Raw genomic sequence first — 26,699 nt, forward strand, 5'->3', positions numbered from 1 at the left:
TAGGAACAGCAACTAAATCCAAACTCAGCAAACATGAGCAGACCAATTTATTTTCAGAGGACATTAACAAGGTCATATTTTTCTACTGTACCACTGGCTTGGCCCCATTTAAAAACTCTAGCTCTCCCCCATAGGAATCGAGGTATGCACTAAAGTCTTCCCATGTGTTTTTATTTTATAAAGCTTGGAAGCAAAACTGAATTTGTTTCAGGATACGTATTGTTGAAATTCCCCACAATCCCAAACCTAGCTTGGTAAACATGGTAAATTTACACATTTCTACAAGAATAGCACAAGGCAGGCACAAAGTTACCTGGTAAAGAGCTGCGATTATCCAGACACATGGATAAAATTCTTTCATATACTAGTTTTCCTGCCAAGAAAATAGGTTAATCTTTAGCAAATTGTAAAATGCAAATTGTGAAATAATAATGGTTTTCTACAGGGTCCAGGAATCTCATCTGCAAAGACTTCCTTGAACTCCATTATATTATGCTGCCATCTAGTGAATCTGAGAGATTTGAAGGTCTGCACTGAGGATTTTGCATGCTGTAATTTCTCTGTCTTAGTTTCACTAAGAACAAAGGCAGTGGATAGGTCAGATTACTCCAACCATCTCCTGTTGACCAGGAAATAACTTTTGGTGCCCCCCTCTTCACTGAGCAATGATCCTGTATTATTCTTAGCAACTGTCAATAAGTAGAAAAGGACATAAAGGGGATATAAAACCTGGAAAAACAACTGCATCTGTCACAGCACATCCTGTTAAACACCAACAATACATTTCAAGTTAAAAGGCTGTAATAAATCAGTTCCACACTGTTAAAGAAATCCAAGACTGATTAAAATTATTAATAAAAATAATTAGATTAAATAATTCAGCAAAACATTTTGACCATTTCATAGTCTATATCCAATTAAAGAAAGCTTTTATAGTTCAACTCTTCCACAAACAAGAAGAGATGGAATGAAATATTGTTAAGGTTTAGGAAGCTGTTAGGCGATAGAGTGATAATTTCCTGAAACATTACGTAACACGTTATTTTAACTTGAGATATAGTGTTAGATTTCAAAGTGTAGAGATCCTGACCTTTCCCATAGTTTTGTTTTAGCCTCTCATTGTTAAACACACAAAGAAAGTGCACCTTTTTCCTTTTGGAGATTTAAAAAAATGTGTTTAGATTTTTTTTTTTTTTTTTAAAATAAAACACTTCCATTGAAGCACTGTTTTAAGAATGATGTACCTAATCTAATCTGCCTGCATTATTGTTTGCCTAAATGTTTAACTCAGTTACTTTTGGAATCCCACATACTAATTACGGCGTGGATAAACAGAGCACCTAATTTAATTAACGAAAATCTTCTTCTTGACCTCAAGAGTCAGGTTTCTTCATGCATTAAATGAAAATATACTAAGGGAAAATGAAGAGCTTCCCATCTGCCCTGTGTCAAAGAAGGCTCCCCCATCTACAATGGAGCTATGAACCGTGTTTGAACTTTGTCCCAGCTAAGCCAGTTTCACATAGTTTAGCCAATCAGTGAGCTGATGGAGTCAAATCATGTTCAAACTTAGAAATGCCCATCCATACTGCATTAGAAGCTGGCATAACTGGAACTGTGTTTAAATACTGAGCCCCAATTCTGTTTCCTGCCAACCAAGAACAGGGCCAAATGAGATGGCTCCAGAAGGGAGACAGGGCATAAGCCACTGAAAAGAGCAATATGCTGCTATTATCTGCAAATCCAAGCATTGGATCTGACTGGGAATATAATGATTTAAAGTTAGTGAAATTACAACTTTACATTTTCCAATTTATCCTAAATTTGCTTACTGTTATGGCCATTAAGCAAACCACCACCATTATCACTTCCTCCAGGAGCTTGAAGAGAGGGTTATTATTTATACCTCAATAGAAAATCAGGAAGTTTTAAGCATAAAACATTTATATTATCGAATAAGGATTTAAAAAGCAGCTGTGTCCAGAAAACAGTATTTTCCAGTTCTTTTCCTGCTTGCTTAGAATTACATGCAGAGACCAGACTAGTTGCAATCTGTAAGGCATTTCCACAGATTTTAGTGTGGCTGATGAATGTTTCATCATGTTGATAATTCCCAAAAACCCAATCTAAAATACCTGCCATATCAATAGATTTACTTGATTTAAAATGCTTTACTGATGGCAAGAGACTACCTAGAGATCTGATTCAGAGAGATACATCCAGTCTCCAGTTATCCTTGAAATTATATTTCTTTCTTTTGTATTTGTGTAAGCATCTACCTACAAGGCAAAATGAGTACTGAAACTCCACAGAATTAATCTTGTATTTGTTGCAAATGTACTCTCCCTAGGAGAAGACAGCCAACTGAGACAATTGTTTATGTAATAATAAAACATAGCCAACTATTTAATCATCTCAATTATTTTCCTCCCTAGAGTCTTTAGTTTTCTACAACTGGTAATTCATACAGCCATAACAAATGATGTTTATCTCATGACTTCACTTTAGTGGTACTCATTGTATTACGGCATATTGTATGTATTTATGATTATTCATCTTTCAAGGTTACTCAGTGAAACAATATATTATCCTGAAACAGAATTGATTGTTGGCTTTCAGAAGTTACTTTGATAACTATTACATTTCTAGAACAGGCCACAAAGTAATGTACTTACTTATTCTTGTTAGGACTCTAAATTAAACGTGTTTATTAGTAATATAGAAAAACAAAACAGAAAAATATTCTGAGCCCAAACACAGCATTAAAGGGACATATATCTATATATATCACTTAAATATTTGTTCTACTTAAAATTGTTATAAATAAGAGAATCACATGAAAATCTGCAGAATCAGTTAATGAAAATATAAATATCATTAACAGAATGTAGCATATAGTGTTTTGCATACCCTCACAAAGAGTCTTAAGGTACTGAACCAAGCAAACAAACAATACAAAGCCAAATACAACAAAAAACGTGCCATCATTTTGGTTTCAGAACACATTGCAAGACCCAACTTTTTGCATAAGCCTTCCTTCACTAAACAAGGACTAAAGCACAGCACTCTGATGGACAGATTATAAAAATAGATCTAGTAATTTGAATGTTGTCAGATAAATAAAGGGAGGGTGAAGAGTAATGTATTTTATGGATAGAGTTAGTGCGTCCCAATTATGAGCCAGACACTTAAATGCCATGGTGATGGGCACATTAGGGATGCCTCAAGGGAGTCTTATACAGAGGCAGAATGGAACTGAAACAAGACTGTATGGTTATTAGAGAGATAACCCAAATTAAGTTTGAGGCAGTTTTCAAAATTAGGTAGGGAGGATAAAAAAATAACAGTGCCCAGAGAGGAAAGAGATCCACAGGGGATACTGCCACAAAGGTTCAATCACCCACTGATCTAAGGAGATAGCCAATCCTAAAGGAGTGGACAGTGTCAGAAAGCAGAAACCTACCAGCACAAGACTAATGGAGAATCTCTCAAATACTGCCAGGCTCCTCATTAGAAGTTTTAAAACCCAAGAGGACCAGCTTAAAAATGATTTCACCAGTTCACCATGCACAATTGCTCACTCCAGTGACCAGGCATGCTTGTACATTCTGTACTATCTGTAAGTGAGAGAGAAGAACTGCTGGAAGCAATTCCAAGAAATTAGTTGACACAGCCTATGATTACAAAGGCTTATGTTGCTGTTGCAAGATAAAAACAAAAATAAAACTAGAGATCTTCACCTGGTTCATTACTTTAAAACATGTTCAGTCAGTAAGTAAAGGCATCAAGGAAGGGAAGAAACTCCTCATAACAATTCTTAGTACCTAGCAACACTTCCGCCTACCATGGGTTAAGGATGAGAAAGATCTGACATGTCCAGCCAGCAATGTCATCTAAGTATCTCTCCAGACCAGAAATCAGTAAGGCCCCTGGACAAGATGTGCAGAATATCAATATACTTATAATACTTTGACTTTGCTAAGAAGCTTTGTACATAAGCTAAGGAACTTGCAGATAAGACAGATCTTGCAAGAACTCTGCATTATCCATTACCAACAACTGACTCCCATCAGCTAAGGAACTAATCAAGAGCAATTCCTGACACAGAAGCTATATCCTTCAATTGCCAAAGCAACCATCCATAGTCAATCACATTAAAGGCTACCGAGAAGACCAGCATGACCAAGATAGTCAACTGACCCCAACAATAGCTAGCATGAGTTTATTTGTGCCCCTAATCAATGGGTTTCAAGCCTAGAAACAGCCTGAAACCAACCTGGAACATATCCAGGAACTCACTGGAGCGGAGGTGACCTGGAGCTGAAAAAAGTGAAAGTCTGAGATGGTCTGAGGGTGAGGGCAATTAGTAAGTGCTCCAGCATCAAAGGATGACTGAGGAGACAGGTAGACCTTTGCATATTTTGAAGATAGCTAGCTAACAGACGAGGTGAAAATCCCTCTTAATAGTATCACAACCGCACCACTATCTTTAAATAGCCAAAATAGACACAACTAGAGAGAGTGGATCTCAAGGAAGCAAAGATACAATAATCTGACCACAAATCACTTAAAGTCTAGTGAAGGGAGAGAGGACAGTCCAAAGGGACATGTCTATCCATTTCTCTCTCTCTACAGGCTGTGCTGGCTTGTCCTTAATGTCTTTGACTCATCAGACAGGGTGTTCCCTATACTATCTACATTTTTTGTAAAAGTTAAATCCTTAAAGAAGTTGATATTAACTCCTTAAAACTCTTTATAGGTTCTATTTCTAGAATATTTTGTAATTCTACAAAAAATTAATAAAAATGAATCCATCATAGGTCCATTGTAAGTACTTACCAAATGTATCAAGTATATCTGTAATTAGAACAAATTTACTTGGATAAAACTGGATTACTGTTGTGTCCGAAAGAAGTTTAGAACACTAGAAAAGAAAGAAAAAAGGAACAAAGCTTTACCAGGAGGATACAAAATTCTGTTTACCCAATTTAAAGGTAGTCAGTGATGGAATTAGCAAAGGGGAGTGCCACATAAAAAGCCCTAGAGACTTTGGAATCATTTGACAGAACACTGCAAGATACCTGCTGTGACAGATAGTGCAATCACATGCAGCATCTTTGAGGATGACATTGTATTAAGTTTTTGAATGGTTTATGTATCATTGTGGGTCAGTGATTGCATGCAACTCAGCAGGGGTGAGTTACCACAGCTCCTCCAGGAACTAAACAGTTGGGGCAGAAGGGGAGATTAAGGTGAATCATTCAGGCACACCTGCAGCAGGGTACCATCCCTTGGGAAGGTTTGCATATACTGGTTCAGACTGGGTTTTCCAAAGACCGTCAGGTAATGAAAGGACATTGGTATAAAAGGAGATGAGTTTAAACTGACACAGGACCTTCTTTCTGATTCAGCAAATGGACAGGACCTTCCCTCTAAGAGAGACCCCAACCATTGCAGAAGTGTTGGAAAGACTCTGGCCTACTCTGACCCTACAAGACTGATGTGTGACTCCTGGTATGTCTAGTGTGCATTTCAATCTGTTCTGGGCTTGCTTTTTTAAAAGTGCTTTCTTTATAATGCTTTTGCCTTAAGAATAAGTTTGCTTGCTTAAAAAAAGAGTTGTGTGGTAACTTGTAACTGCTGGCAATACACTGGCCACAGCCCTTAGAGAGAAAGCAAAGCACAATGCTGGCCATTATGTAGACTGGCTTGCTGGGGATATCACAGTGTCAGACAGTGGCTGTGCAGCCTTTAGGAGTGGGTCCCTGCCCAGAGACAAGCAATGGCTTAACCTCGCTGGACACCCCTGGAGTGGACCATGGAGGGGGAATACAGGTGCAGTTACCCTGAAACTGTCACACCTGGCTCTGGAGAATATCACCATGATAGTCTCCATTTCAGCAGCAGCACTATCAGTCAGCCTTCCCTCATGCTAAGAAATCCACAGCGCAGCATTTAAGTTGCCCTGGGAAAGATTTATATATTCACTCAGTCAAGACAAATGATCTCTGATAGAGGATAGTGAGAAATACAAGGAAAATGGCCGCCTTTTTTAAAAAAAATATTTATTTAAAAGCATTTTTATGGTGCTAATCATAATCTGTCTTCCAAGCATCTATACGCAGCATATGCACAGCACATATCTAAACTAGGAAATAGATTATGGTTAAAAACATACTAGCTACCATATTTTTAAACACAACCTTGCATCTAGTAGAACTTAAGACCTTTTTAAGACCTTTTCAAACATGTCTGCCCGTCATGGTAACCATAAAGGGAAACCTGTGATCAACCACATCACAGACACACAAACACACAGTGGTGGACACTAAAGTGCTCAACTGAGTCAATGGTAGGCCTAAAGTCATGTTTAAAGGCATATTTGCTAATAGTTTAAACACAGCCTATTTCCTAGTTTAGATAGGGCCAAAAAATGAAATATCATTTTACTGGAGCAGCATATGAATCCAATTACATGGTGACCAACTTATAAAACATACAAGATATGGTACATATACGGTAGGACACAGCAATAAGCCCTGATGTAGCCGAAATCTTTGGGAGAAGTTTACTGATAGTCAGCACCCACTGTAGAAGAAAAGCAGGCTTGGGGGTTGGAAGAGAGGAGTAAAGGGACAAGTCTATCTCTCCAATATACTCTCTTGAAAAACACAAATAAACCCTATAGCTTCACAAGAAATCTCTTTATCCTCCATGTCACCAAGAGGACCAGTAAAAAACCCACCCCAGTCCCTTCTGCTGCAGGATTGCCCTTCCCCTGCAATCAGGAGACAGTCTTCAACTGAATGGAATGAATACAGTGTAAGGGGGGAGGGAGAGAACTGTCTAAAAATACAATTTCAACTCTATTCCCAACATTCAGGAAGTGACCTGCTGAAGCATCACCAGACTGGAACAATACACAGAACAAGTATAAGTGGGATAGTCCTTTCAGCCTCACTGCTTTATTCACCAAGAGGGGATCTAAAGAGTTCACAAGAAAGAAAAGCTAGACCCTTCACTCCTGTGACCCAAGAGAACTATCTCCACTGTTGCCTGTTAAGTATGTACACAGTTCTCCCCTCAGGTAATAGATACATCCAAGCACATTATGGGCAGCCACCACACAACACACCTTTGTTCACTTAATCTAAGGATGACAAAGTTAAAGTGCTATTAAAATATATGTGCTCTCTCTCTTCAATTCGTATATTTTAATATATTCATTGTGAGATGAGTTCACCTAACTGATGATGAGAGTACATCTACATTGCAATAAAAAACCTGCGGCACCGAGTCTCAGAGCCTGGGTCAATTGTCTCAGGCTCGCAGGGATAAAAATTGCAGTGTAGATTTTGGGGGTCGGGATGGGGCTGGAGCTCTGAGAACCCATGGGGGGGGGAAGGTTTCAGAGCCCAGGCCCCAGCCTGAGCCCAAACATCTACACTGTAATTTTTAGCCCTGCGGCCCAAGCCAGCTTATGCTGGGCCAGCCCTAGCCATGCCATAGGTATTTTATTGCAGTGTAGACGTACCCAAAGAGAACATTAGTTTCCATATGTTCTGACTTTCCACTATCAGACCAAGAAAACAAGGTACTAAATATGTTGACACTTCTAGTGGAGTACAGAAAGCTTTTAAGAGAGATGCACAACTGCCCCCAAGATTTCTGATTCTCACACTCAAAAAATAGGTACCAGCACAGCAGCATTTGCTCTGAATCTAAAATTATTAGTAGGATGGGGCTGGAATTTTCCACAATAATCATGTGTCTCTAAGCTCTATCAAGGTCAAACCTGAAAGTTTCCTGCAGTCTTTTAAATTTATCACATAGCTTATTTGCCCTATATTTCCAAGAGAATTTTAGTGAATAATACTTAGTTGCTTTCCCAGTAATTCTTTGTTATCTCTTCTATGTGTACCAAAAACAAAACAAACTATCACACACACAGACTCACATGCCCAACAATGAACCCACAATCACAGACCTTCCTCCCTTTATGGCACTGTGCACCCCCCCAGGGGCACTCAGGATACTCCCTCGAAGCAAGTACTGCAACTGTACAAGCTGTTGCATGGAGCTGTGGAAGGCAAGGCTCTGTGTGTACTTTTCCATTTCCCTAACAAGGTTCTCTCACAATCTGGCCCTAAATCAAGCTACTTCTAGTGTTGTGATACGGCTGGGTTTTTGCCCCCTATTGACAAATGTTTAATTCTGGGAATAAAGTATGCCCCCGCCATTTAGTATGCTCATAATGTTGTACTCTTGTTAGGAAACTGTTTACCTCTGCAGTAAGAGGGAGTAGTAATATGTTTAAGAGTATCTCAAATTCAGAGTGATCCAGCAATAGTGAAGCTCCAGTAAAGGTATTCCCTCATTCACACTCTTTTCTAAATACCAATTTCTTGCATTTCTGTTTCCTCCATCTCTTACCACAGGAACTGGTATAATATTTCAGTAACTGAAATACAGATGTAATTAATGCCCAGGCCTAGAATCAGGTAGGGATTAGTGTCTGCAACAGAATTTTCATGGAGAAGGAGGGTTCCTATGGGTGAGAAGTAGTTATGCATATAATATTAAACTTTTCTTATGACATTACCCAGGGACCACTGAGAGTGTTGTTTTTTGGGGGTAGGTGGGTTAAGTAAATCGCAAGATGGGAACATCCTCAATTTTGGTATCATTCTAAGAAACACGGTCTGACACAGAACCATGTCTTAGGATCTTCCTTTGACTTCCTCTGAAAATCCTTTTGTGATATTATATACACAGAAATCCCACAGGTACTACATTTATATTCTGTGTTTTCCTCTCAACAAAGGCATTGTAATATTGTATTGTATTTTCTTGTGATAAAATACTATTAGGTCACCACACTTTTCATGACAATTTGTTTTTTTTAATAATATTGCTAATTCCCTGGTGCTACTAAAAGGCATAATCATCCAAACTCAAAGATCATTTTCTGAACTCTATTCACTCCTGATTTATGTTTCATTTCCTTTGTAAACTTTACCAGCATTTCCAACTTAAACAGCTTTCCAAAAGGGATCCACTGCTGGAAAAACAATCCTGACTTTATATAACCTTTCCTGATGACTATTAACATTACATCTGTGTCTCAGTTTCTAAGGTTGTTGCAACTTCACTGCACTCTGTCTCTGGCCTCATTTAAAGGCAAATTCATACAAGTTTTAACATTCAGTTGTCCTATTTCTTAACACATGTGCCATTCCCTCCAAAAGAGTAATTTACAAATTAATACAGCTTGAACATCACTAGAGAATCTTTGAACTGTTTCTGTGCTTATCAGATTATTCAATTACTTTACTAAACCAGGATATGCAGAAAACAGCAGTTTACGCTAGCCATCGTTCCATTATTTTGTTGGGGGGGGGGGGGAATCAGTGGCCAATAAAAATTTAACAGCATTGGTTTTACTGACTCTATTGTGCGGTTTAACAGCCTTTATCAGTCTTTCATCCACTTCTCCCACAAGCACCTTCACGCTTTCTCCCATGTTACCCTTATATCTACGAATCCCCTTTTCCTCCCCAATCAAAATCCCTAAACACACCACCTTATCGTGTATAAGACTCACTTCCAAGCCGTGATTACTACTACTGAATTGTCTTATTACACGTACGAATTGTGCACTCAGCCAGCCTAATCTAAACTTGCTTGTATTAAGGGTTTCCCTGTCCTCTCTTCTCTCTCCATATCCTATTTGTCACACCAACCTGTTGCATCTTGTCTGTAAGACTGTAAGCTGGCTGAGGCTTAACCTGTCTCTTGCTATATGTCTGGACAGAACCTAGCACAATGGCAACCAGACCTGGCTGGGGCCTCTAAGTGCTACCGTAGTACAACTAATATTTTAAAACAAAATAATGGAAAAATAAGTCTAGGAGAAGCAGTACTGTTAATTTATTAGATTTTCAGTCTAGGCAGGCAGACGGCAAAATTTAACTGTGACTTGATCCAGTGAAACCTGCTGAAACAAGTTTTCCATCTAAATGTTCATTCATTTTTCCTGACTGTACTGAAGACTTGCAAAGTAAAGCAGGCTAAGTTATTGCCACAGGTGGACAGTAGTCTATATTTGGCATCACCGAGCACTTAGCATGGCAGCTTTCTACTCCACTTCACTCCAAGAGGTCCATCTCCTGCAAGACGACAACCTTTCAGGGAAACAATACTTGTGGCCAGTGATGACAAAAAAATGCTGAAGGATCTAACAAATTAGCATGGGCACCATACATTATAAGGAGATCAGCTGCCAGCAATATCAGTAGTCTCTGTTCCGTACCCAAAAATGAATCAAGATGGGCAAGGATAAAAGAAACCTGGTAATATATTGTCCCTTCAGTTGTGATGTTAGCTTCAGGCAACCTGCACAATCTCAGGAACTATTTTTATCCAAGGGTAAACTTTCCTAGCTACTGCCCTCCAAGCCATTTATTATTTGTAGATGATAGTATATAACGTGTGTAGAATATACCCCAATATGATACTACAGTGATGAGCCCTAGATAGAGGTTTAACTTCAACTGATGTTTGACTAATAGGAGGTCCTACAGGCTTTATTTTATTTGAAGATAGATGAATCAAAAACTAAAAGATAAGTTAAAACTTTCATTGCATCAGAACAGTGTTAATGAATTAATCTAAGCAGAATTACTGCCAAAGACATATATTTAGAAGAAAACACTCGCTGTTTCAAATATTTTCCACATATGATCTACACTGCAAGCATTTCACACCACATGTATTTGGAATATGATATCAACTTCTTTGAATAATGTTTACTTTGTAAGTCAACAAACAGTCCTTGAAAGGAAGATAGAAGCAGTTTGCCACATCCTATGAAAAAAAAGAATTTTTACACTGGAAGTCTACTTGATGCAACTCTAAATATCTGTTGCAATGAATTTCAGGCTCCCTTTGCAGCTACTTTCAGAACAACAGACTGGGAAATAAGCATGTTCACTTCTCCTAAATGAGCTCACACCTTTTTTGTGCCAGAGCAGTGAAACAATCATAAATGTGTATTTTTTGTAAGCCAGAAATAAATATTTAATGTGATAAGCATCTTAAAGATACAGATCTATTGTTTCTAAATTATTAACACCAAGCATATGTATCAGAGAGAATATCTTAAGCATTCTTAGATCACCTAAGTATTTTGATTTCCTCAAGGAGCCTCATTTTATTATCCAGTATTTCAAACCAACTAGGCAATTTTTCATCTCTTTAATACTTGATCAACTTCAAAGAGGTTATCAGTTCATAGTTAAAAAAAATGGTGAGAAACTAAACTCTTAGTAACATCTTAGTCACAAAACATCAGCTTTTGCAAAAGAGATAAGTGAATTTCAATGGAGACCAGTGAACTACGTACTTCCTTTACAAAAACTGATTTAAAAAAAAAAACAAAAAACAAAAACCCAAACGATAGAATGTCTAGAAATAAACAGTTAAGAGATTCAGCCTATTCTGCATATATTTCTTCATCACTCCCCCACACTTATCTTTGCACCTTAGCATTTACAAAAAAAATACATTCACAAAGGTAAAAATGTCAAATTACCAATGGTACTAAAATGTACAACATAAAAGCATTTTCAAAGTCCCAATTTTTGGTATCAATTACGTTGATTTGTGTATTATTTTCCATATCATCTAAGCACAGTATTAGGAAAAATAAAACAAAAATAAAAAGATCACGTTAGAGGAAGATGTATGTGATCACCAATAACTTTACTGCAATTTAACTATTTACAGCATTATAAATATTAGAGAGCTAAAAAACCATATAATCATAAAAATCATATAATCCATCCCCCTTTCTAATTAAGATTATTCCGTACAATACGTTTTCTTGTGTTTTGTCCAGTCTAACTTTAAGTGTTCTCAGTTATGGGGTTTTCACTACTGCCTCTGAGAGACTTAAACCCTGATCCAACAAAGCATTTGAGTGCATGCTTAACTTTAAGTACAATTTCAGTGGCACTATTCACAATGAGATCTCTTGAGCACATTAAGTGCATGCCTGGATCAGCACCTTGGGCTAGGGAGTCATCATGACATTCATACTACTTTATTAGTAGCAACTAGCTCTCCAACTACTTAGGGCCAGAATAAGCTGGTAATCATATAGCACAAAGGGTTTTACACACTTCATGCCTACCCTCAGAATTCTGAGCATGGTGGAGGGGTCCACAGCAATCTTATAGCTATAGTAACATTCACTCATCTTTTTATTTTCTAAATAAACAAATCTCATTATTTTTGTATAACACACACATAGTTAAACCGACCTGGATAACTATTTTTAGAGCTTTTACTTTCTGATCAGAGGCCCAGGCATCCTTCAGTGACTGATTGAGGTCTTCAATCCGATTCATGTAATCTTGCTGAGTCAAATTCAACAGCTCTTTTTGTGAACCCTGACAAGAAAAAACAGCAGCATTTAATAAAGAGGCAACCAACAAAAAGAAGATACCTATTACTTAGCCAATCTATTAACCTTAAACCTAACATTTCCTAATTTGAGTACTTGAGGTTCATCAGCAACGTTGGAACCTTAAGATCCACTGCACAGGCTCTGCCACTTGAGCTAACATGCCGTCTACGCTACAAACTTTTGCCAATGCAAGTTAAATCAGCATAGAGCTGCCGCAGTTGGTATATCACTTGTGCACTTGCCTACTTGGTTCCTTGCATCGTGCTGCACATACACACCTGGAGTGCTTGTGTCAAAGCATAGTACGATGAACCATGGATAGGTATCCCAGTGTGCAACTCACCACCGTCCAGTGCACTCTCTTAAGAAGAAAAGGAGTACTTGTGGCACCTTAGAGACTAACCAAGTACTCCTTTTCTTTTTACGAATACAGACTAACACGGCTGTTACTCTGAAACCTCTCTTAAGAAGTTTTGGCAATGCATAATGCAGCAGAAACAAGTCACACAGAGGTGACTGGGAGCAAGGGGTCAACTTCCCAGGATGCAACTTTCCCCATCCCCAAATTTTCATGCCTTTTAAAAAAAATCCCATGAACCCACACAGCCCTCCTCGCTGTCCACCATCTCTGACAGAAGCATGGAGCCTGCCTAGCTGTGGCCTACTGTCATGAGAGTTGCAAGCATAGGATGCACTATCCTCAGGTATCTGCAGAGCTGGAAAAAGAACCGAATCAGCAAGGAGCATGACAATTTCTTGGAGGATAGATTGTTGTGGAACAAAACAAGGACCAATTCAAGGTTGCTAGTGGCATTCACGGAGCAGCTACAGGTAGCAGAGTGCCGAATCTGGACCCAAGAAATGATTGGTGGGATTGCACTGTAATGCACGCTTGGGATGATGAGCAGTGGCTGCAGTACTTTCAGATGAGAAGGGGAGCATTCCCGGATCTGTGTGCCGCACTTACCCCAGTACTCCAGGGCACGGACACCAAAATGAGAGCTGCACTGACACCGGAGAAGTGATGGGCGATAGTGCTCTGGCAACTTGCAATACCAGATTGCTACCAGTCAGCGGGAAAGCATTTTGGAGTTGGAAAATTAACCATAGGGGCCATTGTCTCATGCTATACAGGACTGTGACTCTTGGCAATGTGCAGGACATAGTGGATAGATCTGCAGCAATGGGCTTCCCCAGCTGCTGTGGAGCAATAGACAGCACTCATATACATATATATATTCTTGCACCAGACCACCTTGCCACAAAGTAAATCAACAGAAATGGCTAATATTCTGTGGTTATGCAAGCGTTGGTGGATCATGGGAGATGCTTCACTAACATCAGCGTTGGGTGGTCAGAGAAGGTGCATGGTGCTCACATCTTTAAGAACACAGGACTATTCAAAAAGTTACCCGCAGGGACTTTCTTTCCAGATCAGCAGATTACCACTGGCAATGTTGAAATGCCAGTAGTGATCCTGGGGTACCAGGCCTACCCTCTGCTCCCCAGCTCATGAAGCTGTACACCAGCCACCTCAACAGCACCAAGGAAAGATTCAACTACCAGCTCAGCAGGTTCTGAATGACAGGTGAATGTGCTTTTGGTAGACTGAATGGATAGTGGCGTTGTTTACTCACAGCACGGTCTTAGTGACAAAAAAAACCCAGTGGTTATAGATGCCTGCTGTGTCCTGTATAACATCTGTGAAGCAAGGGAGAAAACTTGCCAGCAGAATGAAGGGCAGAGATGCATCAGCTGTTTGTTGAGTTTGAACAGCCAGACACAAGGACTATTAGAAGAGCTCAACATGAAGCTATACATACGGCTAAGGGAGGCTTTGAAAGAGCACTTTAACAATGAGCCACTGTAACGTTGTGGTGTACTGTGCTCTCCCTGATCCTGCTGTTTTGGGGCCTGTTAGGAATTATGTGGCACTTCGTGTACATCTATGAATAAACGGTGTCAATGCACCTATTAATTTTGTGACGTTTGTTGTACATTTGTGATTACTACACTGGTAGGGTTTTTTTTTACTGATCCAATGAGTTGTGTCATACTATACAACAAGTGGGTGCTTTCAGTACCACCAGGCATTCTGCAGCATATGTTGAGAATTAATAAAGATAAATAATTTTCCAAACAACAGATTTTTATTGTGTAACAAAACACACTGCAAAAAAAAATTCTGTGCAAATTAAATGCAAATACATTAAAACCTTCATACATTTATGGAACAGCACTTAAAGAAGTGGAAAGTACATTCATGTCCATTTTACCTACACATACATCAACCATGGCTCTCAGGTCACTGTATGTGAAGTTGTGGCTGTCTTTAAAAGTCCCCAGGGTGGAGTGGCAAGGTAGGGATGCAGCCCCTGATGCTGCATGGAATATTGGGGCGGGAGGTGTAGGGAACATGCTGTAATGGAGTTATCTGTGGACTGCAAAGGGAGGCAAGTCCATGACTGTTGAATCTGTAGTTCCACAAGAGTCTGCAGCACCTGTGTTTGCTGCTGGAGAAGCCCCATTATGTCCTGATGCATCTCCCTCTCCTTTTTCTGCACCTTTCTCCTGTCTGCTCTTTCCTTCTCCTTACAGTCTGCAATATTCACCCTCCACACCCTCTGCTAAGGATCTGAATCAGCACTGGATCTCACTGTACACGTCACCATGAGTCCTCTTCCTTCTCTTCCTTGCCTGGTGCAGGCGTTCCATGGGTGTGGAGGGGTAACCCCTCAAGGTTGCAACTGCTGCAGCTACAGGTAAAACATCCAGAGGTACCATAGTAGGTACAGTCACAATGGAAAGTGAAAGTTATGATTCAGAACTCCCCTCCCTTGCTCCCCTAAACTTTTAAACAAGACATGCTTATTGACACTTTTGCTTCAGAGTGCTTGTGGATGGCCCAACTCACAGCAGCAGCCATGATGAGTTTGACCTGGCAGGGACAAGGGAAATGAGGAGAGAATTGCTCAAGTGCATGAAATTACGAGAACCAGGCAATGTCACTGAATATTGGCACCATTTTCCCACAGGCGGCGGTGATTTTAGCTGATATCTCACTCGTGAGCATGACAAAGGCACAGAGAATACAGCTGCTGCTGGAGTCCTGAAGTCACAGAGGCCCATATGCTGCTAGCCTGTTTATTGCAATGGTGCCTGCCAAAGTTATCGCCAACTGGCATGGGAAAGTGTCCTACTGCAGAGGAAGAAATAAGGCTGCCATCCTTAGAAACTTTCTGGAGAGGATTGCAGAGTACCTCCATGAAAGTTTTGTCAAGATGTCTCAGGAGGATTCGAGGGACATCCCTGTGTACATACACAAACTGCTCCACATTTCCCCCTCCCCCTCGACCCCACCTAACTCTACAGGGGAATGAAAAGCAGATAACTTACTTATACCAGAAGAGGTAGTGGTACAACAAGGAGAAGTAAAGTTAACAAAAAGTCAATAGCAGTGTCCTGTTAAGCTGGGGGCACCATCAGTACATCATAATAATAAGAAATACAATTACATACTTACCCTGAGGTTCTTTCTCCTCCATCGGGCTCACCCGTACTCAATGGCCGGAACTCACTGGAGTGTGGTAGAGTATCAGACAGGTCCTGACTTGTGACATAGCGGGATCCCCTGATAGCATGTCCCTCCTCCTCGCTGTTCTCGCCACGGGCCTGTGACTCAAGCGCTTCAGAGGTTGCAGGCAAGGTGCTGGTGGGGTCTCCAACACATATGACCTGCAACTCTTTGTAAAATCAGCAGGTCTCTGGCTTGGCACCAGATCAACTGTTAGCCCCTCTGGCCTTCTGGTATGTCTGCTGGAATTCCTTCGCTTTCACGCGGCGCTGCTTCAGATCCCTGTCATACCCCTTCTTCTGCATTCCTCAAGCAATCTGCTCATAGATGTCCACATTTCTACAGCTGGTCTGTAGCTGTGCCTGCACAGCCTCTTGTTCCCACAGGCTAAGGAGATCCAGCATTGCCTGTCTACTCCAGGCCAGAGCGTGTCTTGAGCATGTATCTGGCATGTTCAGCTGGGCAGCAGCACACAACAGTGGAGAGTGCTAGGTGTGCTCACCAAGCTGGGCAATCAAGAAAAGGCACTTAAAACCCTGTGAATTTTTGAAAGTGTGTGTTGTGGGGGGAAGGAGGAGGAAGAGTTTCTGGTCTCCATGACCCCCTGGACAGCGCAGTTCGTGACCAGAGCACTCAGTGTTGGGCATTGGGGGACAGCTGCTAGAGGGTCTCACAGATATTTGCTGACAAGAGAGGAAGGGTGAGACTTAGGAATCGTGGGTTCCATTCTAGGCTCTGGAGGGCTCTCTAGTGGGCACAGAACCTCATGCTACATAGTTTTAGGCTGACATTTAAAAAAAAAAAAAATCAGCATGAGGCAGAAAAACAGCATAGAAAATATTACCCCTAATTAATTCTTAAAGTTTGGCAGTTACAAACAACTGAAAACTGGATGTTATAATGGGAAATGAGGAACCTTAATAATAGGCTGAGCTACCAGCCCCTCCCCTATAATAACTGTGTTTTTAATCCCACCATTTTATTAGGATGCAACAAAACAACACATGCAAGGTGCTTGCTTTGTTGTAGCAACTCACTAAACAAATATAGCCCCAAGCTGCAGAGATCAGAGCCAGATATGAACTTCCTCTAAATCCAGGGAGGGGAAATACTGAGTCTTGGGCTTTGGTTTAGGCCCATAGGCCCATTTCTTCCTGTACATATTCCCAGCATTTATGGGACTATTCCTGGTGACATCAGCAATGCTGGTGTAGAAACAAAGGTAAATAACGCAGTTGTGTTGGCTCCGACACTGGAAACATTACTATCAATATTTGCCAAAAGGACGGAGAAAAATCGGGAGGTGAGATTCTGCTTCTACTGAAAAGGGCAAACACAATGAAAGCTGAAATAGATACATAAAGTACTTGACAGTGCCCTTTTAAACCTTATACTCTTTATATTAACCAAATACCTTTAAAATATAAATCAGAGCTCAAAGAACACAAGCATCAGACTGACCGTCATGCTGTTAAGCCATTTTTTCTAATGCAGTGGTTCTCAAATTTTTTTTTTCCCCCACGGACCACTTGAAAATTGCTGAGGGTCTTGGCGGACCACTTAATGATCTTGCCAAATGTTGTTTGTACCGTCAACTAACTATTGTAAAGCATTTTGGATAAAGCGCTATATATTTTAAAAAAACCACTTAATAAACGTTTCTTTGTTCTACAAATAAAAGCACACAACTCTCATTTTAATATCAGTAGTCCTACCTTTCTAATGTGATGGATATGCCCTCTTCCCCCTACGGCAGCAGCCACCAAGCTGGGGCTAGAAAGTCGGGGGAGTCTCCTCTGCTGCAGCTGCCTCCGAGCTGGGGCTGGGAAGGAAAGCGGATATCTCCCCCGCCACAACAGCCAGAGCTGAGGCTGGGACAGAGGGCCGTCTCTCCCTGGCAGCCACAGCCCTGGAGCTGGGGAAAGTCGCCTTTTTCTCTTGCCACGGCAGCCTTGCACATCCCAAATTCCCCCCCAAGGCCACCACCTCACCTTACACGTGCGTCTTCTCCAGGATCCATGCACCTAATTAGTGAAACCATGCCAGCACGGCTCCACTAATTAGGTGGGTAGCCCTTCATTCTCTCACGTGCGGCCGCCCAGCCATGCACGTTAGAGAGAACTATCTGTGGACCACCTGAATGGAGCTCCCACGGACCACCGTTTGAGAACCTCTACTCTAATGAAATTCTGTATTCCTTTAAATTTTTATGAGGTTTTGTCATTGACTGCTATTAAGTTGTAGCAGCTGCAGAAATAAAGTGTCCTTTGGTTACTTTCAGGTCAAGTACAACAACAGGCCTGAGTTCCTCTAACCCTCCAATTCCTTCTCATATGAACACCATTCTATATCGTAAGGCTGTTTATGAACAATCAAAGTGTGTTGCAGAATGGCGTGCAGACCTAGGGCAAAAAGTTATTGCAAAGCTCCCAGCTACTAATTTGTGAAAAATAAAGAGCAAGACTCAAGCATAGTCATATCAGAACTACAGCAGGTCACTGTAAAGGATTATGTAGCAGGAATGACTACCAGGAAAATAAATCGACAAATGGCGTGATGAATTGCAGAAGCAACCACTATTTTGTGAGTGAATACATTATATATTATTGAGATACACTTATTCTTCCACTAATAGAATCTAATCTGCAGATATTTAAGTAGATGTTACTTTTGACACATAATCCCTTCATGCTGAATTTATAAAATGAACACAATACTGTGTTAATCATGAGATCCAAGTTGAAGTTAGCCATAAAAGACATGGAGGCACTGAAGCAGAATTGGCACCAATTCAGTAAGGTACGTAAGCATGTCAATGGCCTTTCTGATTTCAATGGGACTAAAGTAGTTAAACATATGCGTATTAAGTGCCTGCCTGAATCAGTGCCTTACTTAGGAGAGATGTCAGTCTCTGCAACAAAAGACAGAATAAAAAGATTAAAAGTTGGTAGAGCCTACCAGACACCAGGGAGCTTAAATACAGCAGCTATAGGAGATAAATGATATGGATGTCAGCCCAGTGACTCTCCTTTTGGGGTACTGGTTGTCAATGAGCTAAAAATTTAGGCCCCAATTCTACACAGACACACACACACTTTCAATGGGACTACTCAAGTGCATGAAGTTAAACAACTGCATAAGAGTTTGCAGAATCAGGGCTTTTAGGGATAGGCCAGAAAGTTTCTTAAATAGCTTTCATCTCACAGAACTAATCTTTTTTCTCTTAAAGTGGAAATGTTTCCTGGACAGTTTGCTCACCTCTTCAAGGTCATCCAGCTCTTCTAGCCTTGTTCGCACCTTCTCAGAAACTGCTGAGCCAGGTGTTGTAGCTTTTCCTGTAGATAATTATATCTTTGAGTTTAACATTTTCAAATTCTTAAACTATTAAAAAAAAAAAAAAAGACTTGAGGAGAAGAGTCAGATTTAAATAAGCTAACAGTATCCAAGACCAAAACAGTGGTTCAACCACCTAAAGGCAGCTATTCAGCTGCTAGCATGAGAGACTCCGAGCCTGATTTTCAAACAAGACCTCCATTCCTGCAGGCACACAATGAATGTTGCCAACAATTCATTCATCTTTTTCTCCAAACATTTCGTAGTGGGCACAGAATAGCAACTGCAAAAAGCAAAGCCTGATTTGAAAAAAAAACAAAACAAAACAAAAAAAAAACAAAACCAGACTCTAGATTTTTTATTCAGGTTCTTTGGGTAAGACACTGGAGGTCTGTATTTCAAGATTCCACTTGCTATGGAAGGTTCTTTACCACTTCGCCTCACATTCTTAACAGTTTTTCCCATTAACAATACAATTAAAACATTGCATTAAAAATTAAGATTTTGGTGTCATACTAAACAGCCAGTATAATACTGGAATCAGCTCCTTCAATGCTTCTCTCTCAGCCAGGCAGAGAGAATTGTTGGACAGCTATGCAAAGCACTTCCTTCTATTTCCTCTCTTGTTCCCTTCAAGCAAGCAAGTGGGAAAATTAATAAAGACAAGCCAAATACCAAAATAATCTTGCAATTTTGGGAGATTTGGAGGGATAGTAACAGCCCAGATGTTTTTTAAAGCCGCAATGTAAATTACAGGAGTTGTAGTTTCTTTCAATTACACATAATAATGCACCCAGCAGCCACTAGATGGAGCAAGATAAATATTTTTCTTGAATTTGCAAAAATCCAGTGGGACTCATGAGCAACAGCAGTGAATCAGCTCACAGTTGGAGAAAGAAAGCTTTAATCTGAATGCATGTTTTCACCAAAGGCCTGTCATTTGCTCTCTCCTTAAAATAATAGTCCCAGGGCACTTGATATAGAGAAACTACTCACCTTTTTCAGAACTCATATACAGATTCTGCAAAGAAACAACAGCATTTTAGAAAGCATGTATTTACAAACTACCTACTTATTTATAAATGATTTAAGAAAGTGTGGATTGATTATTTTCAGTGCTGCTATTTATTCTATAAATTAATGGAGATATAAAGTGTGATTGTAAGCTTTTCGTGGCATGAACCATGTCTCTATTTGTGTTCTAGGAAGTGGCTAGCACGCTTTTGGGCTCTCTAAAAATAATCAAGTACTACAGGCCAAAGATCAGCCAGTCTTCTTTATGAATATTTAAAAGCTAGAGCTGCTGGGATGGTTTTCCACTTCATTGCAAATTAAATGTACTGAATTTGTTTACATAGAAAAGGAATAGTCACAAGGTACTCAATTACTGTAGCCTCACAGTACCAATAGTCTATTAAGGTTCTTGCACAAAATTATTAAGAAGCGCACTTACAATGGAGAGTTTTTCAGTCGTCGTGTATCTAGCAAGGATTTCACCACGTTTGCTTGACCATGGTTCAAAGTCACTTCCTACAGCCAAGCTGTCGTCTTTATCACGTTTCTTTCTTGTACTATCCTAGGAGGAACACAAACAAGGTGTTCAGCTTCATGTATACCAGGAAGACAAAGAAAGGCGACTAGATATTTTAAGACCAACTGTGTTTCATGTGTTACTGATCCTTCCACAGATTTACAACATTAAAAAACACAAACGTTACCAGAACTGCTAAAGCAAAAGAAAACAGGTAAATGAAATTCTCTGATTAGTTAATATGGTACTTTCTATACTGAAACAGCTCTTGCAAGAGCACAAAGAATCAGTTCTATGCAGGTCTATTTTGTTCAATCTACTTGAGATAATTAACCTTGAGCTTTACCGTGTTAGCTGCAGTAGTCACTGGATCTGCTGTTGCTGCGAACAATGACAAGGGATCAGTACCATCCAACACACTGCTTAGTGGGTCTATCATTGAACTGGAAGAAGAGGAGGAGGTAGAGGAAGTACTTCCTTTCCGACCCATTTTCTTGGTCTTGGATTCAGTAACCTGAAGGAGAAGTTCAACTGTAAAATGAAATGATCTACTTCCACTTTAATAACTTACTAGAGCACAGATTTTCCAAATAGCACATTTTTTCTCTCTGCTAGGAGTGCCTCAGCTATAGTACTGGTACTTAGTGGTTCTTTTATCATTTTTATTTCTATTTTCTGCAGCAAAAGGTACTCTCTCCCCCACCTGTTCTTTGCTTCCTCCTCCCACTCTTGTTTTTATCCCTTCTTTCATGATGCTCCTTTAGCTTCAAACAGCCTACCACTTCCTGTGCACCAAATACCCTTCCTTTTGTCTTTCAAATCCACCCTTAAAGACTGCTCCTTACAAGAAGCTTTCCTATGCAGATCTCCCTACTGACCTTCCAGAGTCTGAACTGCTGCCCATGTATCAGTCACCAGAGTTAAACTAACCTCTTTGAAGCAGGGACCTTGCCTCTTATGTGTTTTGTAGAGCCCCATGCACACTTGCAATATTTCACAGAGTGTTTTTAAAACCACAGCTGGTTTAGAGGTAACCCAAAAACAACAAGTGCTACATCGAGCAGTTAGGCAGGTTACTGGTAATGTGATGAGTTGGTCCTAATCTGGTCTTTTTATATACGATGAAACATTTCATAAGTAACCAAGAAGCTGTGCGGGATTTGAGCTGTTCTGAATAGTAAGAGACGTTTTCTGGCATATAACATCAAGACTTTCAGTACTGCGTAAATAGCAACATAAACTCCTAGTACTATAGAAATGGTGGGAACTGCAAGCAGCTGGAGCATCCAAAACGTAGTTCACTGGTACTGCCAGTGACTTTAAAACCAAAACTTTTCTTCTAACAAATTCAACAGGAAATCAGAACTGCCTCTAGTTGCCAGCAGGAAACAGTAGTTTTCACTTTACAGTGATGTTACTTGCAAAGGCTCAAAAAGAAACTTACAGTAATGGGTTTCAGTGGATGGTAGTCCCCAAATTCCACAGGTACAGCCTCCAGTCTGCATGATTCAAACTCTGATGTGTAATTTCTAGACCTTGCATGCCTTAAAAAGCAAGAATCAAGAAAAAGTTTTATAGGTGCATCACTGTATATGTACCTGAGAGACTGTAAATATGTAGTTATACATCACACTTGTATAAGTGCAGACATGTTTATACGCCAAGCAGTGTTTTGGAGAGTATATCAAATTGTATGATGTAAGGTTTCCCTTTGCATGAGAAGCTAATCTGTAAACTGACTCAACTACTTTGCTCTCTTATACTCAAAATAAAAACTTCTGGTCAGTGCACTTGTGAAGTGAGGTAACTGCCAGTTACTGTTCTGAATTCAAAGTACAGCAGTTGGATTCACCTCCATACCATTTAATTTAATCATCAAAAGAATCAGAATTAGCAAATAATTTACCCATTAGGTAATTTACAAAGGGAATCAATATCCAGCTGTTCTGCAGTATTCACAATTAAAAGTTGCAGTGGCCAGCTGACAAGAGGAAGAAAGAACATAACCAGCAATGCAAGAACAAGAAATAAGTCATTGTACTAAAGGCTTCCGTTCTTACTGAAAATATTTTATTAAGAGAAATAACTTACAGCAAACTCATATTTTACAGTTTTTATTCTTAATGCGAATTGTTAGCCTGTTGACAAAACCAGACCTTCTTCCATAAAAGAAAACGATTTGTACTTGAAGAACAACATAGATAATGCACTCCAAATGCTTTGCCTTAAAGGCTTAGCAGCAGATATTAACTCCAGTCACAGCTTAATAGTTTTTCCTCCATTCTATTTTACTATTAATCCCAGTTTCTATTAATCGTTCACTATAATTAGAAATACAATTCATCTTTGAGGTGTGCCGTTAAAGTGGGGGAGAGGAATAAAACCGGAGTTTCCATACCGAGACTGGACAGACCTATCAAGGAGAGCTAAGGGTTATATTTAAAAATACTCAAAAATATATTCTTAAATTCAGTAATACATCAAATGAAAACCCTTTAACTAGCACGATCTAGTGATCGTGCATGGAACTGGGAGTAAAGATTCTTGGTTTGAGTTTTCATAGATATTTAGGTCAGAAGGGACCATTATGATCATCTAGTCTGACCTCCTGCACAACGCAGGCCACAGAATTTCACCCACCACTCCTACAAAAAAAAACCTCACACCTATATCTGTGCTATTGAAGTCCTCAAATCGTAGTTTAAAGACTTCAAGGAGAAGAGAATCCTCCAGCAAGTGACCCGTGCCCCATGCTACAGAGGAAGGCGAAAAACCTCCAGGGCCTTCCAATCTGCCCTGGAGGAAAATTCCTTCCCGACCCCAAATATGGCGATCAGCTAAACCCTGAGCATATGGGCAAGATTCACCAGCCAGATACTACAGAAAATTCTTTCCCGGGTAACTTGGATCTTACCCCATCTAAAAACCCATCACAGGCCATTGGGCCTATTTACCATGAATATTTAATTACCAAAACCATGTTATCCCATCATACCATCTCCTCCAGAGTTCCCAGCTCTGTTACTGTTTCTTTGGGGGCAAAACAGTTTCCATACATGCAAAGTGGGTATAGTTCTACTCAGCTCACGGAAGCGTCATGAGACTTAGAAGTGTCTATACTCGGCATTTCAGCAAACATTTTCCACCACTGGTACCATACATTCAGCTCCAACAGTAGAGCAGTGGTGATAGAGCTAGTGTAGACAGGGATTGTAGCAGCAATCAGCAAGACCTGGTTTGAAAAGGTTTTCTTTCCCTCTGCCCACTCTACCTGGAACATTTTCCTGACTGTTTTTTAATTTTAGAAATATTAGGAATGCCCAACTTGCCTTCCGTTTTATTACTGAAGAACTTTTGGGAGAGCTCAAGGATGTTTACTGGAGCTCTGGTGCCTTAATTGAACCAGCAAGGGTATTGAATGAACAAAGGCTTCCTTTATCGAAAACGCTAGTCCTTAAAACTAAAAACAAAACAAACAAAAAAGCCGGATTTTCAAAAGAGCTAATCTTCCATTTAGGCACCAAGTATTAAGTGTCATCAGCTTCCTTTGGGGACAATGTGCCTAAATAGGAACTGAGCTCATTTGAAAATCCTGCCAGTGTCTAAAAATTCATTTCCCCCCTTAACTTTCACTTTCTGGGATTTTGCGATGTCACTATTTCACTAGTTTTCTTCTAGTCATTATAGTGTATTCTAGTCTAAAAGGAATCTGAATTTTCTTAGTGTAAAAAAGTAGCTGAAAGAAACAAAATATTTTAAAAGGGCAAAAACCCCAATTTCTCCCTGCCTCCCGACTTCTTCCCCTCAACTTTGCTGGTAATCTTTTTCAAAGTGAAAAAGGAATCAGACTACGTAATTATTATTTAACTGGTAGACCTTTGTGGCACTCTTGCTATTGCAATTCTGTAACAAGAAATCAGAACAAAGTCATAGCTGTGCTGATCAGTGGAGAAGCTTTGAAGCCTAATTAGATACAAGCAGAGCAAGAACAAGAGTCCAGTGAAACCCACATGCCTATTCCTTTTGTTTTCTTTATCTCCGATTTCCTGCCTTCACTATACATGAGCATTTTCTTGAATTTACTATTGTTCCATGCTTCAGTGACTCTCCTTGTTCACTTGCTTCATGGGTTTATTAGAATTTGTATGAAAATATGTACCCCACAGGTACATATTTTAAGGAGCTTTTTTTTTCCTCCTGCTAATAGCTCATCTTAATTAATTAGCCTCTTACAGTTTGTATGGCAACTTCCACCTTGTGTGTGTGTGTGTGTGTATATATTCTTACTATATGTTCCATTTTATGCATCCGATGAAGTGGGCTCTAGCTCACAAAAGCTTGTGCTCTAATAAATTTGTTCGTCTCTAAGGTGCCACAAGTACTCCTATTCTTTTTGCGGATACAGACTAACACGGCTGCTACTCTGAAATATAACATTTCTGTTACCCTGTTATACTTACAGTTTTGTCAGCATTTCCATTACATCTCATTTATAGGGGTTTCTAAACAGCATTTAAAAAAAAAAGTCCTTGACAGCTGAAGCTTGGCGTAACAGCCTCAGCCTAAAGGCAATTGTATTATAACTAAATTTTAAGGCACCACTTGCTCTGTGTATGCATGTACATGGAGTGAGCTGTTTGTAAGCATTTTTTAAAACTTACATTTACATTGTTTTAAGTGATCAAGACCGCTTGTAAGGTAATTAATATTCGGGGAAGTGCACGACTGGTTTGATATTATCTTCTATTTATTCACTGAGGAAGGAGAGAGAGAAGGTTAAACCTTCCATTCTTGGTGGAAAGCTCATGACTATGGAGCAAGCTTTCATCAGAAATCAGACTGACTGATCCAGTCTTCTGGGAAACTGTAAGGTCCATGTCCACATGCAGGCTATACCCTATAACAGGCAGGCTGCCTTGTTCTACCTGAGTCTGGCACTTAGAAGAGCAATGAGGGAAGAAAAGCTGCAGCCACGTCTATTGGGAAGGCGTCCCTTTTATTGGAATGGATTTCTATATGTATTGCGACAATGCACCTCCTCCACCTCGGCGGGTACCGCGTTTCCCCCTCTGCTGGTGGGGGCATGGAGTAAGTCAGCCCCACTCTGGACTGTATTTATTCTCCCACTTGCGGGTTTATTTCCCAATACTTTTCTGGCAGGCCTCAGGGCCAGCCCAAGGAGTGCCCCTCCACCCGACAAAAAACACAGTTCCAACTCAAAACAAAGGGGAATGCCTTTTCCTACCACCCCCACCACCACCACACAAATGCCGAAGGCGTGAGGCTTTGTTATTGGCCCTGGGGTGCCAGTCCTTTCCCTAAACAGTCTGTTATATAGCTTCCCCTGTAGGGAGGAGAGCAGCCCTCCACTCTGGAGCAGACTCTCCCTGATACCACTAGCCCTGCACCGCCCTGTCTCTCCTTTCACCAGAGAAGGGGTTTGTAAAGGTCTCAGGGAGCCCTTAATTGGACTCGGGTGTCTCTACTGCATAGTCCCCTAAGTATGTAACATTTTAACACAAGCGTTTCCTTAAAAGAGCTTGTTTGCAATTTTCACAAAATAAAGTTTTGTTCGACTAATATCCAAGACTTTTTTTTGGTTTAGCTATTATCCCCAAACAATGGTCTGTAATTAAATTGCTAACAAAACCCTAATGAAATGGGCATTCGAGAAGTATTAACAGAAAAACTTCAAGAATGGATCTTAAGAGGCACCTGTGGACATATCTGACTTTAAGCCAAATACTTGATATTCTTTCCTCACTCATAATATTTACAAAGTCTCATTTTGA

The 26,699-nt window shown here is 40.1% G+C and overlaps 1 protein-coding gene across 8 annotated transcripts in view; it reads right to left on the reverse strand.

Moving 5' to 3' along the window:
- VPS35L (VPS35 endosomal protein sorting factor like) overlaps positions 1-26,699 on the reverse strand; it is a 116,510-nt gene that overhangs the window by 87,291 nt on the left and 2,520 nt on the right. For 6 of the 8 annotated variants that reach the window (XR_006284562.1, XM_043524516.1, XM_037911764.2 and 3 more), the window contains exons 2-9: positions 22,352-22,451; positions 21,254-21,421; positions 20,830-20,952; positions 20,373-20,397; positions 19,302-19,378; positions 12,324-12,452; positions 4,840-4,924; positions 314-373 (exon numbers count right to left, since the gene is read on the reverse strand). Coding sequence is in view for 7 of the 8 variants with exons in the window: in XM_043524516.1 (XP_043380451.1) it covers positions 314-373; positions 4,840-4,924; positions 12,324-12,452; positions 19,302-19,378; positions 20,373-20,397; positions 20,830-20,952; positions 21,254-21,421; positions 22,352-22,451 (767 nt within the window). In the remaining variant the exon portion in view is untranslated. Of the gene's footprint in view, positions 1-313; positions 374-4,839; positions 4,925-12,323; positions 12,827-12,927; positions 16,550-19,301; positions 19,379-20,372; positions 20,398-20,829; positions 20,953-21,253; positions 21,422-22,351; positions 22,452-26,699 lie in introns of those variants that run through there. The other 2 variants (XM_037911765.2, XM_043524518.1) reach the window with 2 other exon arrangements.

Source organism: Chelonia mydas, chromosome 10 (assembly GCF_015237465.2).
Source record: "Chelonia mydas isolate rCheMyd1 chromosome 10, rCheMyd1.pri.v2, whole genome shotgun sequence".
NCBI lineage: Eukaryota > Metazoa > Chordata > Testudines > Cheloniidae > Chelonia > Chelonia mydas.